Source organism: Vulpes vulpes, chromosome 12 (genome assembly GCF_048418805.1).
Source record: "Vulpes vulpes isolate BD-2025 chromosome 12, VulVul3, whole genome shotgun sequence".
Classification (NCBI taxonomy): domain Eukaryota; kingdom Metazoa; phylum Chordata; class Mammalia; order Carnivora; family Canidae; genus Vulpes; species Vulpes vulpes.
Genome location: NC_132791.1, coordinates 125,516,512 through 125,531,413, shown reverse-complemented (window position 1 = coordinate 125,531,413; position 14,902 = coordinate 125,516,512). Strand labels below are relative to the sequence as shown.

Below are 14,902 nucleotides of genomic sequence, written 5' to 3'. Positions count from 1 at the left end.
TTATATGTTATATGTTGATTCTTCTAGATGGAATAGTAAAATTGATTAGAAACTTGATGGTGAAGTCAACAGTATCTATAGCCTGTGGCTGTCCTATTTTATGACTGCCCATAAATCAGACTTTTCTTTTTTTTTTTTTTTTAAGATTTTATTTATTTATTCATAGACACAGAGAGAGAGGCAGAGACACAGGCAGAGGGAGAGGGAGAAGCAGGCTCCATGCAGGGAGCCCGATGTGGGACTCGATCCCAGGTCTCCAGGATCACACCCCAGGCTGCAGGCAGTGCCAAACTGCTGCGCCACCGGGGCTGCCCTAAATCAGACTTTTCCTGACACTCATTAACTGTTCCTGTCAGATGGACACTCACCTCAATCTCTCGAATACCCACCTACCCACACTCGGCAACTCCCTCCCTTCGCTCCCACTGCTACTTCATTCTCTGACCTTTAGCTCAAGTCCCACATCCTCTACTAATTCTCAACCAGCACTTCAAGCAGATCCACCAGGCTTACCAATTAATTGTGTGTATTTATTCAGATTTTTATTATATACCTATAATATTTTTAAAAAAGCGGGGGGAAAGGAGCTTGGGAGCCAATATATAAGGAAAGGCAGATGAATGTATCATTAGGTTCATCTTCAAGAATCACGGAGACCATTGAATTTCATAACTCATCAGTAGGTTTAAAGAAGGTATGACCAAATTAATTAGGGAGAGAAAGGAGAAGGTATAATCACAAATTTCAGTCTTTTCTTACACTATCTATCCATGATTTAATTCCTCCTAGTCAATAACTGCACACACAAGAGCAATGAGATGCCATTCCAAAGAAATGAATTTTATATTATGTTCTTAGTTACCTTGTGAAAAGCTGGGTGACACAGTCTGGTTGATAGCGAACACACTGTTTGACCTTGGTGGTGTCTGTAACTGGGGCAGGGGAGGCTGAGCACTCACAGGAGCAGAATTTCCAGGCAACACCACCACATTAGACTGACTTACAGTTGTTCCTAAGGCTGTTGGATCAGTCACACAGGTAGCTATGAGAATGTTATTTGAATTGCCAAAAGTCGTGCTTGTAGCTGGCATCAACTGTATGTAGCCCCCATCCTTGGAAACACATGGTGTAACACTGGCTGAAAAAGTGACGCTGCCTTCATTCTGAGTGCTGTTTATGACAGAGTCTTCAGGTTTGAGGGCCAAAAGGCTCTGTTCCACTGATGCTGAATCCCCTAATCTTTCAGCAGATGTGACAGCACATGCAGTTTCTTCTGGAGACAGGCATTTAACTAATTCTGCATTTTTGGAAGGCGACTTGGTAGGAGAGGACAATATTATAGTTGGCAAGTTTTCCCCACTGATACTAGAAACTGCACTGTTTAGTTCAGTATCTGAGGAAACAAATGGATCATCACTAATAATAATTTTGAGAGAAACAATATTTGATGCATCTATGTCTGCTGAGTTGTCCACAGCAGGTTTATCACTAGTATTTTGGGACTCAGGTTGAGAATCTCCCACTGAAGAACACACAGATTCTGAAGGAAGAGAATGCTTATCTTCCACAGGATTACCTTCTGGAGCAATCACTGTAACATCCCCATGGTTACCACTTTCACCTAAATTCAGAAAAATACTATCTCCATCTTCTTTTAAAGTTGAAGGTTCGTGTGAATCGATGGCAACTTTCTCAGACTTGAAGGGCTGAGTTTCCTGTTTTTCTGTAGGTTTTAACTTGGGAGTTGATGAATCATCAGATGGTTGTTTAACTGAAGACACTGAATTTTCAAGACGAATGTCTCCTTGTTCAGGTACAGTTAAACTTGAACTTTCAACCGACACAGGTAATGTTTTACTCTGAAGTGAAGAATTATCTTGGCAGTCTGCATGTTGTTGTGATGCAACTGGCAGCATGCTGTGAATCTCAGTTTTACTCTGCATTTCTCCAGGGTCTGGTGACTTAGAACCAGGGAGATTGGTTTTAAGTCTTGCTGTGTTGTTAGAGCTTTCACAAAACTGACTGGTTTTAGATGTATTTCCACTTAATGGAATATTTTGGGATAAAAGCTGAGAACTCTTCCCAGAGAGAATTAAGTTTTCACTGTTAGTTTCACCACCAAGGGGAACAAATGATGTTATTGGTATACCAGACTCATCAGGCTGTAAGGGAGACTCATGCGATACATCCGTCAACAGAGAATTCTTTCCAACTTCCATTGCCATGGCACTTTCAGTGGACATCTGATGTGTGTATAATTCAGCACAACGTTGATTACATTCAGCATCAGAATTTACTCTTTGGTTAAAGTCATTTAAATGAGGCACAGATTCAAAGGCAATGTCAAGGTTACACTTCTGTCCATTAGGTGCAACTGTTTTAAATGCCTTTTTTTGGATGCTAGAGCCTATCTGAGAAAAGTGCTCCTGGGCTTCCTGTCGAAGCTCATCATGGTGGCTGCTATTCTTCAAAGCATTTGAGGGGTCTTCATTTTGATAGGATGCACAAAATGAGGGCTGCCCAGACTGATCATCTGCAAAACAGAAAGATGGTAGAAATGATGAGTACAAAAAAAAAAAAAAAAAAGGAAATGATGAGTACATACTGGTTTCTGAGGGAGTCATGTTTACTATAAAACCTGTTTTGCCAAGGAAGTAACTAATCTTTGATACACTGTTAAGTGGAAGTTTGAAAACTGTTTATCTCCCATTTTGTGAGTATTAAACTTTACAGGTACTTTTTTCTTTTTTAAAATTACTGATGCCTTTTCAAACAAGTGCCAAATTGTTTTTTGTTTTTCAAAACTCTTAGAAAACAAATGATGCAAAAAAGGAAAAAGTATATAGCTTTAAGAACATCTAATGTTTATCAGTATGTAAAAAGCCCTGGTGCCACATGTGCTGTTTTTTTTTCCCCCCCAAATAGCTGGCTTTTCAACTTGTACCATTTCTGTTGACTGACTTTCTTTCTTTCTTTAATAAGATTTTATTTATTTATCCATAAGAGACACAGACAGAGAGGCAGAGACATAGGCAGGCTCCTGAGGGACTCGATCCCAAGACCCCAGGATCACGACCCTGAGCCTAAGGCAGACAGACGCTCAACCACTGAGCCACTCAGACGTCCCTGTTGACCTTATTTTATTTGATATATTCTTCAAGGTGAAATGAGGCAAGTACATTTTGTATGATTAACCCATGATGTTACTGTCTACTATCTGGAATCTTCAATATACACTTATTAAAGACCAACCACATTAGTGTTGGGATACAAAGATGAATGACCTAGTCTCTGCCTTTGGGGAGATCAGTCTAGTAAGGGAAGCAGACATAGAAAGAGATGACAAAACTTGTAAAAACTGTAATAGTACAGGAGCAAAAGCCACTTCTTTCTGCCTAATGGATGTGACTATGTGTCACAGGGAGGCTATTATCAGAAGGGATCTTGGAAAAACAAATGAACTATAATAGCTGGAATAAGAAAGGACATTTCAGAAACACAGCACTGACCTACAGAGCACTCCCAGTGTACGACAGAGAACATAGATAATATGAAAAATATAGGGAAAAATCTGGAAAAATGTCTGTCATCTAGGATTCTGTTAACATGACAATGGTAAAATCATCTTTGGTTCAGAGCACATTTAAATCATACTGTGGGGAGATGGGAAGAAATCACACCCATGCCATGTGCACTGAGGTGTAGTCTGTTTCAGTGAAGTGCTAACACTGAGAATGAGATTTCTAGTTTTTTTTTTTTAATCTTTATTTATTTATTTATTTATTTATTTATTTATTTTATTTTATTTTATTTTATTTTATTTATTTATGATAGGCACACAGTGAGAGAGAGAGAAGCAGAGACATAGGCAGAGGGAGAAGCAGGCTCCATGCACCGGGAGCCCGACGTGGGATTCGATCCCGGGTCTCCAGGATCGCGCCCCGGGCCAAAGGCAGGCGCCAAACCGCTGCGCCACCCAGGGATCCCGAGATTTCTAGTTTTATTCTGTACATAGTAGAGTGCTTAAATGAAGCATTATCTTCCAAACAAAATACCACTACAATCCAGTTTAAGAATCAGAAGATTGGGTTTGGGTGTAGGCAGAGGATTTAAAGTGGGAATGTAGCCTGAGATATTCTAAAACTAGTTTTTGGAAGACATGATGCTAAAGTTGGAAGCCATCAGGTTTTTCAGGCAGTTGGAAGGGTAATGGCATTTAAGAAGACAGAGCAGAAAAGATTATTTTGGTACAGCTTGTTAGTAACAGAACATATAAAGGTGGTACTAAAATGGCACCAAGTTTAGCACATGTGAGATGCAAGTATAAATGGTTACCTTTGAGGGAAAGAGATGGAGGGTATAGTGCTGGGAAGGGATATGACGAGAGCTTTTCATGGTGGTGGCAGTGTTCTATTTTTTGACTTGGGAGATGGTTATACAGGATATTTGCTTGGCTATATTTCAATGAGCTATGCATATTTTTATTGTGTACTTCTGCATTAAGTATTATGGTTTACAAAATTAAAAAAACTAATAAGTAAAGGATATAAGATGAACACATTCACTGCCCTCCCTCTGTCAGTAAGTAGTTACTGTGAGTCAATTATGTCCCATATTGGTCATCCACTGCTACCTCATTGGTATGGGAGGCAGAAATGTAAAAACTGACTTAGTAATAAACACAACCCATACTGCAAGCCTATCATTACAGTATATAATTTCTTCTGAATAATTGAGATATAGATGCTGAGCTTACCAGGCTGAGTGACTAATACCATATACCAGCCTTACATAGTAGGGATTTGGATTTGTGCCACAAAAAAATTATGTTAAACGTTAATACATTTTTGTCAAACTGGACAACACTATTAATACTACATTGTCAACAATCTATTGCATCATGAAAGAATGAGTACTAAAAATTCACCTTTTAATCAAATTAATAGAAGGCTTGGAATTTTTTCTTTAATGAAAAAACTTAAAAACCAAACAAAACCAAACAAACCCTATGTGGCAATTTGAACTTTCAAATTAAACAATATTTTCTGCCTTTGAAATTTTGAGACTGATATTAGGATTTGGATTGAAGATATTAACAAAACCAAATTCTTACCAGACAGTTCTGTTTCAAAAGAACCTTTAACTGCTAGATTAGTTTCATCTGCTAAGACTACACTGGAATTGGTTTCCAGATGCTGACTGGAAATACCTTGTGATATATTTTTATTATTCTTTGATTTACCTGTTAAAAAAGGGAACAGGGAAACAGTTGGTTAAATGATCAAAATAACAATAAGCATCAATTAATACAGCCTGACAGTGATTGATCACTGTTAAATGTTAAACTTTATGTTAAAATTATGGTCTTCTGGATGTTTTTAACATCTTGCCTTGTATATCATTACAAAATCAAAGTTTTTTCCAAAAGACAGTTAGTTCTTAAACTTTAGCTTACACCAGAATCACCTGGAGAGCCCAAGATTTTGCATTTTTAACATGTTCTTAGATAACATAAGCTGGTTTGCAGACAACACTTTTAGAACTACTGCATACGATCATAAAATTGAGGGCAATGGCCAATTTCCTGTATTCCTTTAGTATTATCCAAATGTGTTCAGTATAATGTATGTGTATTTTGTGTTGATTGGCAAAAACACCCACAAAAAATAAAAAAGGTTCTCCATTTTTATAGCTAGTTAAAAAGAAAAAAAAAAAACCAGCCCCCCCTTTTCATAGCCATACGTTTGCTCTGATGAAAACAGGACATTTTTTTCAGATGCTCTGGGCATGTTGCTTCGATCTGATTAAATTGCCAAATAAATTGAAACTTTTTTCTTTTAACTGCCTTGAAAGAAATGGTCTACTTACCATAGTCAAAGAGATCAAAGAGGGCCTGAAATGCTGGATCTGATTCCGTTTGTTCTAATATATCCTGTATAGCTTCCTCAGACATATGGATTTCACTCTGCAAAGAAAAGAGTGATCCTAAGTGAATTGGTATAAATACCAGCAAAATAATTGGAGGGCATACGATAGCTCTCATTTTTTGTAAATAATTATCTCTCCACGAAAATTTCTTCTGATTACAACACTTCATTCATTGAAACAAATAAAGCAACACTAGAAAGTAGAAAGTGAATGCCTGTTAATTCCACGTCTTAGAGTTGACTGTTTTGGTGAATATATTCCCAAACCTTAAAATAAAATGAACAGAGAAATTACAGTTATGTTTCTGTGTATAACTTAAGTAAAATCACACTTACTTAAAAAAAGTAAATGTTCTTTTTTAAACTTGACATCCAGCACTGTCAAAGCTTATGGTGTACAATGTAATGTCTTGACCTACATATACTGTGAAATGATGAGCACAGTAAGTTTAGTTAACATCCATCATCTTATACAGATATAAAAACAATAAAATTTTTTCCTTTTGAAAAAATTCTAATGGTTGGAGATTTAAAATTCTCAATTTTAGTTATTATAAAATTATCCTGCAATGTTGTATTCAAGATTGGTAAGACATACACTGAATCCCACAGGACAGGAAATTCATATGGAGCAAATGTGGAATTTTCATGAAGTGTTAAAAACTTAGGATTTTTTATAAAAATGGCTATAAAATGAAAAGAAAAACCTGTTTGAAGTTAAAGAGCCAATTCACTTTATGAGGATGTACAGAGAACATCAATAATTCTTGATGAAATGTGATTCAGGAGGAGTCCAAGAGCTTGAATAAGTATTTCTACATCCAGGAACTTGAAAATTTATAGTAACGTAAATGTTGAGAACACAATGTAATCAAATTATGAAACAGTGGATACACTCTTATTAAAGTTAATGTTGACAAAATGCATTTTTCTAGTACATCATTTTATTCTCAGCTTTAAAAATTATGATCAAAAGAACCCTGAGATAAATTTCCAAAGGCAACTGCAAATCAATCTTCTAAGTATTTTTATAACCAAAAGTATAATTTACATACAATAAAATGCTCAGATCCTAAGTCCACAGTTCAAAGAGCTTTGATAATTTTAAGGGCTGTGTAACCACCACACTAATAAGTGTAAAATGGGGTGCCTGGCTATCTTGGTTGGTGGAAGTGTGCAAGTCTTGATTTCAGGGTTGTAAGTTTGAGCCCCATGTTGGGTGTAGAGATTACTTAAAAACAAAATCTTTAAAAAAAAAAAAAAGTCAAATATTCCCACCACCTAAGAAAATCACTCACCAATACACACCATTTCCTTTTCTAGAGAATTCCTCCCTTTGGCAAATGACTCCCCTCATCCTCACTCAGGCAACAATTTCTGATTTCTATCAGTATGAATCTGTGTTGCCTGTTTTAGAACTTTATACAAATGGAAGCACACTATATGTATTCTTTTAGTCTATCTTCTTTGATGAACATATGTTTGAGATTCACCTATGTTGTTATGTGTATCAGTAGCTTATTCCTTTTTATTGTTCACCAGTATTCTATTTTATGACTGTCAAAATTTGTTTATTCCTTTTTTTGTTGAAGGACATCCGCTTTCTTTTTATTATTTGTCTATTAGGGACAAAGCTGTTATGAATACTCGTGCATAGGTCTTTTGGTAAACATATGTGAATATATTTATTTCTTTTTGGTAAAAACCTAGTGACTGCCAGGTCATAAAGAAAACGTGTATGTGTATATATAACTTTGTTAACTATCAGATTTCCAAACAGGTTATATTTATTTCATAACTTCCATTAGCAATTTTTCAGAGTTCTCGTTGTTTCACATCCTTGTCAACATCTGGTACTGTCAGATTTTTAACTTTCAGCCATTGTAATGAGTATGAAATGGTATCTTACTGTATTCTTTTCATTTCCCAAATGACAAATAATGTTATCTTTTCATGACTTTATTGGCTATTCCTATCTTCTACTGTTTGTTCCAGTCTTCTACACATTTTCTTTAAAAAATTTTATTTTTAATTTTTTAAAATTTAAATTCAATTTGCCAACATATAACAGTGTTCTATCCATTTCTTAAAATGGGTGGTTTATCTTTTTTTTTGTCAGATACATGTATTATGAATATTTTCTCCAAGTTGGTGGTTTGACCTTTGATTTTTTTGTTAATGATGATTTTATTTATTTTTTATTTTTATTATTTTTTTAAAGATTTATTTATTCAGAGAGAGAGAGAGAGAGGCAGAGACATAGGCAGAGGGAGAAGCAGGTTCCATGCAGGGAGCCCAATGTGGGACTCGATCCCGGGTCTCCAGGATCACACCCCAGGCTGCAGGCGGCGCTAAACCGCTGTACCACCGGGGCTGCCCGTTAATGATGATTTTAACAAACAGGTATTGTAAATTTTAAGGAAGCTTTTTTTTTTTTTAAACAGTTAGTGACTTGTGTAGTATAAGAAATCTTGCCTATTTCAAGGTCACAAAGACTTGCAAATATTTTAAAATTCCTACTTCACCTATTTATACAACTTCTCAGTGAATCTGGTGTTTTTACTACTCAGTTGGGTACTGTGTCTTGCTGTTCTTTTAAAAAATTACTTAAATCTTAATTTTTAACTTTCCCTAAATATACATTATTTTACAATAGGGTATATTCATTTGTTAAACATTAAGACAGGAGAAGTTTTTAAAAAGAAGTACGGTAGATAACTTAAAATTGCTTTTAAAAAGCTTGTTATATTTTGTTACATTTACTGACTTCACTATGGGAAACTGTTTCAAAATTTTTTTAAAGCATTCTGAAGGAACCTACCAAAAAAATTCAGTGGTCTTACCTACTGTTCATCTAAAAACAAGTCTGCTATAATGAATTCATTTGGTGGGCATGGCATTAAGAATTGATTACGGTCTCAGAGTCCAAGTCAAAGGATGTGCTACAGTCACAATCTCAGCTGCTCTTGAGGAAAGATATTTGCACATGACAAATCTTTATTTTTTTTAAAAACATATGAATATTAAAGATAAATTATTAAATCCTTCCTTTACCAGCTTTTGCTCTTCCATCTTCACCATCATTGAATAGCAACAGTGACTACAGTCTCTTCTTCCTTCTCTTAGCAGAAACGTCACATGATTTACTTAGTTATTAATAACTTTTCTTTTTTTTTTTTGTTGACAAACTTTTCTTTTAAAAGTATCTTGTTCATTTTACTTGGATTCATTATATATCTTTAACATAAAATTTCATTGTTTTCTCATATTACATAGTCCATAGCAATATAAAAGAAATGCAATTTATACATACATAGTACAGTATTGTTGCTTACTGCACACAAACATATCCACTCATGAATCTTATAGTATCAAATACTTAGATATCCATGACTGACTGTGTACGGCTATAGCAAAGTGTTCTGCTGACATGTGGAAGAATTAAGAGATTTTAGATGGGTTGGAGAGGTCTTATTACTTTTACCATTTAAATCACATAGTTTAAACTGATTATTTGAAAATTCACTAATACTTTCAAAAATAGGTTACATTTACATTTGGATAAGGAAGGAAATCTCTATCGAAGATTATTATCTTAAATAATTTTTATATATATATATTTTTTTTAATTTTATTTATTTATGATAGTCATCACAGAGAGATAGAGAGAGAGGCAGAGACACAGGCAGAGGGAGAAGCAGGCTCCATGCACCGGGAGCCCGACGTGGGATTCGATCCCGGATCTCCAGGATCGTGCCCTGGGCCAAAGGCAGGCGCCAAACCGCTGCGCCACCCAGGGATCCCTATCTTAAATAATTTTATACATCTGTTGGTAATAGGTTTTTTTGGGGGTCAAGATTCTTTTTAAAATAATCTCTATATACAACATGGGGCTGGAACTTATAACTCCAATATCAAGAGTTCCATGCTATACTAACTGAGCGAGGAAGGCACTCCTTGGCAATGGTTTTGAAATGAAGCCAAGATACCATCAATTTTAACTATAAGTATATATACTACACACACACCCTAACCTATACCTGAAGTCCCAGGAGTTCATCAATTGAAGTCTCTGGTTCCGTAAGGTTGCTGTCTGTTTGCTTAGGTATTTGAGCAATATTGTTGTCGCTGTAACATGGAAAGAAAAATTTTTACAATAGTTCTCAATTAGGTGAAAACAATTAGGCATCATCAACACACATAGCTTACCTAGTCAAAAATTTATTAATGTTTTCTGCAAGCTTTTCTTGAAGAGATTTGTTACTTAATATTTTTTCCCGTGCATTTTCAATAACCATTTGCTAGAAAAGAAAGTCAATGTTAGTAAAAGAATAGGGTAGAGCTTCTAGTTAATGGGAGCTAGCTAGTTTTAACAAATCTAGGTGGGAACTCCAAAGTTATGGTGTCTCCCCCCATATTAATTCTTGAATACCATGCTTCCCAAGTGTTTTCACAGATCCTTCACCGGTTCTTCACTGATTACAAAATACAGTTCCAAACTCTTTAGCTTTTCATATAAGGTTTTTAATCATCTGACTCTAGTAAGATGCCCTATTATGTTGCATAATCCAGCACCAAAATGTATTTATACTTTCCTAAACGTATCATTGCTTCACTTGTGCATTTGCACATGCTACCTATTCTAAATGGACAGTGTCCTAACTCATAAATTTTACTACTCTCTATCCTAAGGCGATTCCACTACACAGTTTTATAGAAATACTGTTAACACACAAATGACACACATATACACACACACACACGTAAATACCAACATTTTAAAACTCAGGTATCTCAAACTGCAAAGCTTATTAATAAGGTCACTTACTTTTTCTACTGCAAATGCATTTGGATCTTGGAAATTCCGTATTGTTGAATGAGGCCCAGACAAAGTGTTACTTTTCCTTTGAGATTCACTGAAACACATTTTAAAGCTTGTTTTTTAATTGGTATGAAAAATAGATTCAATGGTAGTTACATATACAGGTTTAAATCTTAAGATCATGGACAAACGAATATTTTTCGTCTCTGTGGTAGGAACAAATGGCTAGAGTAGAAAATCATTACTATACCTGCATTAATAAGAAATGAATCTGAGGTTCAGCTTTACTACTATGTGGTCTGCAGCAAGGTTAAGTTCTGACTCTGCCTACTTTATAATGAGATAAAATCTTAAAAAAAAAACCCAATAATGCAGTTGATCTTATTTATTTATTCATGAGAGATAGAGAGAGACAGAGAGATAGAGAGAGGCAGAGATACAGGCAGAGGGAGAAGCACACTCCATGCAGGGAGCCCGATGTGGGACTCGATCCCAGGTCTCCGGGATCACACCCTGGGCTGTAAGCGACACTAAACCGCTGCACCACCAGGGCTGCCCACGTTACTGGGTTTATGAAAGAACTGAATACAATGAAGTATGTGTAAAGACTATTTTTTAAAATCTATCTTTCTTTTCCTTCCTTCCTTCCTTCCTTCCTTCCTTCCTTCCTTCCTTCCTTCCTTCCTTCCTTCCTTCTTTTCCCTTCCCTCTTTCAGATTTTATTTACTTATTTATTCATGAGAGACACAGAGAAAGGCAGAGATAGAAGCAGAGGGAGACAAGGCTCCCTGAGGGGAGCCTAAAGCGGGACTCGATCCCCGGACCCTAGGATCACAACCTGAGCCAGAGGCAGGCGCTCAACCACTGAGCCGCCCAGATGCCCTAAAATTTATTTAAAAAAAAAAAAAAATTTTTTTTTTTTTTGAGAGTGAGCATATGCACAAGCTAGCAGCTAGGGGGGTAGGGGTGGGGAGAGGGGCAAAGAGAGAAGGAGAGGATCTTTTTTTTTTTTTTCATTTTATCCTAACTTTTGGTATCTTTGTTCTTCGTTGATTTTTAAATTTAAATTCAATTAACATATAGTTTATTATTAGTTTCAGAGGTAGAGTTCAGTGATTCATCACTTGCATACAATACCCAGTGCTCATTCTATCACATGCCCTCCTTAATGCCCATCACCTGGTTACCCCGTCCCCAACACACCATCCCTACAGCAACCCTGTTTGTTTTCTATGATTAAGAGTCTCTTATGGTTTGTCTCCCTCTGATTTCGTCTTGTTTTATTTTTCCCTCCCTTCCCCTATGATCCTCTGGTTTTGCCTCTTAAATTCCACATGAGTGAAATCATATGAAAATTATCTTTTACTGATTGACTTATTTCACTTAGCTGAGAGAGAATCTTAAGCAGGCCCAGCAAGGAGCCTGTCATGGGGCTCGATCTCATGACCTTGAGATCATGACGTGAGCTCAAATCAAGAGTCGGAATGCTTAATCAACTGAGCCACCCAGCTGCCCCTGTATAGAGACTTTATAAAAAGACCAATGTTTCTTTCTTTCTTTTTTTTTTAAGACCAAGGTTCCTATAAATGTTAGATACTGTTATAGTTGTTTTACTATTAAAATAAAGGAGGCTGAGGTTAGCCTTAAATGAGAGACAACCAGAGAAACTCTAACAAAAATACACATGGCACGGTAGCTAGAAAATTGGAAAAAGCGTTTAAAAACTATCATCTTTTTTGTGAAATATCCTTCAAACAAAGAGAGCTAAGTACAGAAAGAGCTTTGATCTCAAAGACTCCCTGAAAAAAAATTTCTGACTTTAAGACTTGAAATATGTGTTTGTGGACATTCCAGTATTCTATTTATTTAAAAAAAATTCATTAAAAAAAAAATCTGAGATACCACCAATTTTAAGACGTATTCTTATGTACTACTACGGAAAAAGCAGATTTGCTATGAAAAAGTGGTAAGTCATTCATAATAAGATATAACCTGATTTTAAGGTTAAAATTTGGAAAAAGAAATAAATTTTTGAATGAGTGTAATAGTAAATAGTCCCAAGAACTGAATCCATCATTGTTATTTTAGTCACAACATAAATATGGTGGTATAATTCTTTAATTTTAATGGTTATTGGAAACTTGTCCTTTCAAAAAGCATTTACCTTTTGCGTCTAGCAGGAGACATTACAGTGGCCTGAGTTTTCTTTTCCTGAGGACCAGGAATGATATTTAAAGCCTCTCCAGCTGTATATCAAGAAAACAAAGCATATGTCAAAGACATGGAATAGTTTTCTAAGCTTGAATTAATGGAATAAGTATCATTACATAATGATTATTATTTTATATTAAACAGCATATATTGAATGCTTTACTATGTGCAAGGCACTGTAAACTATATTAAGATGAGTAATATGTACTATGACTTAAGGTTTTATAATACAGTACAAGAACAGTACAGTCTCAACAAAAAATAACATGGCAGAATGAAGCATAAGAAGTATAAACTAAGTATATACTATGGTGTGTGTATACTGTTTTTACCCAGAGGTGAAAATGAGATTGGAAAAGATGGAAACGAGGGAGGAGGTAACGGATGGTAATGAATTTAGCTGCAGAGATGAGAGAGAAGATGGATCTAAGAAGGGAAAGAGCCGGCACGTGACTTTTAACTATTAAATCAGAAAATCTGTCATTAACTAGCTATTTGCCCCTTACTATCATGTGTTACAAGAATATAAAAAGCAAGATATACCAGATGGTCTCTAAGTTTATTCCTGGCTCTCAGATTCACAGAAATATGAACTCTTGTCTTTTTTTTGGCTATAATTTTATAATACGAGTATAAAGACAGCAAAGCATATCATCTATTTATACAATTTGACAAAAACAAAATTTCAGAGAAAAAAAATTTAAACTTACTGGCCATAGTGTCTTGTGACTGTGAATGGTTGACCACTACAAAATTTGACCTCAAGGGAGCTGAAATCTGGCCAGGTGGCCGTATAACCTGTGTAGCTGTTGAAGGAGTAGCAGTAGTAGTAGTAGTAGTAGTAGTACATTGTCCTGAAAGATACGCTAAAGTCAGCAGCTCTGAATTGACAGGAGCTGCTTGAGCTGCAAGTCTCCTCTGTCGCTTGATTTCTGCAATTCCACTTCTTGTTCGGACTGAAACACATGAGGCATTAAAAAAATGAGCCGTTAGAGCACTTTGGTAATTTTAACAAGTCTACTTGTCCTACTCTTTAACATGTGAAATCTATAGATTGAAAAAGAGTCTTTGAAAGTACCGAGTTTATGTGATAATTTCCTATGAAACAAACTTGTGAGTACAGCTGACCTTTGAATAGCCCAGGGGTTAGGAGCACCAACCCTTTGTACAGTTGAAAATCCAAGTAGAACTTAGGGCTCCCCAAACACTTAATAGCCTGCTGATGACCAGAAGTCATGCCAATAACCAACAGCTGATTAACACATACTTTGTATGTTGTATTGTATCCTTAAAATAACGTAGAGAAAAATGTCATTAAGCAAAATCATAGGAAGTGAAGATATATTTACACTCCTATACTGTATTTACAGAAAAAAAAAATCCATGAATAAGTGGTCCCACACCGTTCAAAGCAGTATGGTTCAAGGGTCATCTGTACACACAAACTCTATGAATCTACGAGTATATTTCTTCTGCAATAATTCATTTTGATACCTCTACAAATTAAGAAACAAACCTATGAAGAATTAAAGAGATGTGAATACATGAGAGCCAATGAGAAAAACAGGGTGCATTTCAAATGCTTATGTATACAATAAATGAAATTATTTCCTATGATAAGAACTGTACTTAAAAAAGCAGTAAACAAAAATATACTCAGTACAAATGTACTGTTAATTAAAATGTTCATGTGATAGTGTGAGTTTGAAGTAATTCTGAACTTTTTTTTTTAAAGATTTTATTTATTTGAGAGAGAGTGCACCTGGGAGAGAGAACATGAGCAGAGGGGAAGGGTAGAGGGAGAGGGAGAAGCAGATTCTCGGCTAGGCAGGGAGCCCCGACATGGGATTCAATCCCAGGACCCTGGGGATCGTGACATGAGACAAAGGCAGACGCTTAACCAACTGAGCCACCCAGGTGCCCAATTCTGAAAATTATTTAT

At 35.8% G+C, this 14,902-nt stretch overlaps 1 protein-coding gene across 9 annotated transcripts in view; it reads right to left on the bottom strand.

Moving 5' to 3' along the window:
* Positions 1-14,902, bottom strand: part of NPAT (nuclear protein, coactivator of histone transcription) — a 67,204-nt gene that overhangs the window by 22,806 nt on the left and 29,496 nt on the right. For all 9 annotated transcript variants that reach the window (XR_011995829.1, XR_011995832.1, XR_011995834.1 and 6 more), the window contains exons 6-13: positions 13,671-13,916; positions 12,914-12,995; positions 10,756-10,843; positions 10,137-10,228; positions 9,968-10,055; positions 5,869-5,965; positions 5,114-5,242; positions 863-2,533 (exon numbers count right to left, since the gene is read on the bottom strand). Coding sequence is in view for 1 of the 9 variants with exons in the window: in XM_026006788.2 (XP_025862573.1) it covers positions 863-2,533; positions 5,114-5,242; positions 5,869-5,965; positions 9,968-10,055; positions 10,137-10,228; positions 10,756-10,843; positions 12,914-12,995; positions 13,671-13,916 (2,493 nt within the window). In the remaining 8 variants the exon portion in view is untranslated. The remainder of the gene's footprint in view (positions 1-862; positions 2,534-5,113; positions 5,243-5,868; positions 5,966-9,967; positions 10,056-10,136; positions 10,229-10,755; positions 10,844-12,913; positions 12,996-13,670; positions 13,917-14,902) is intronic.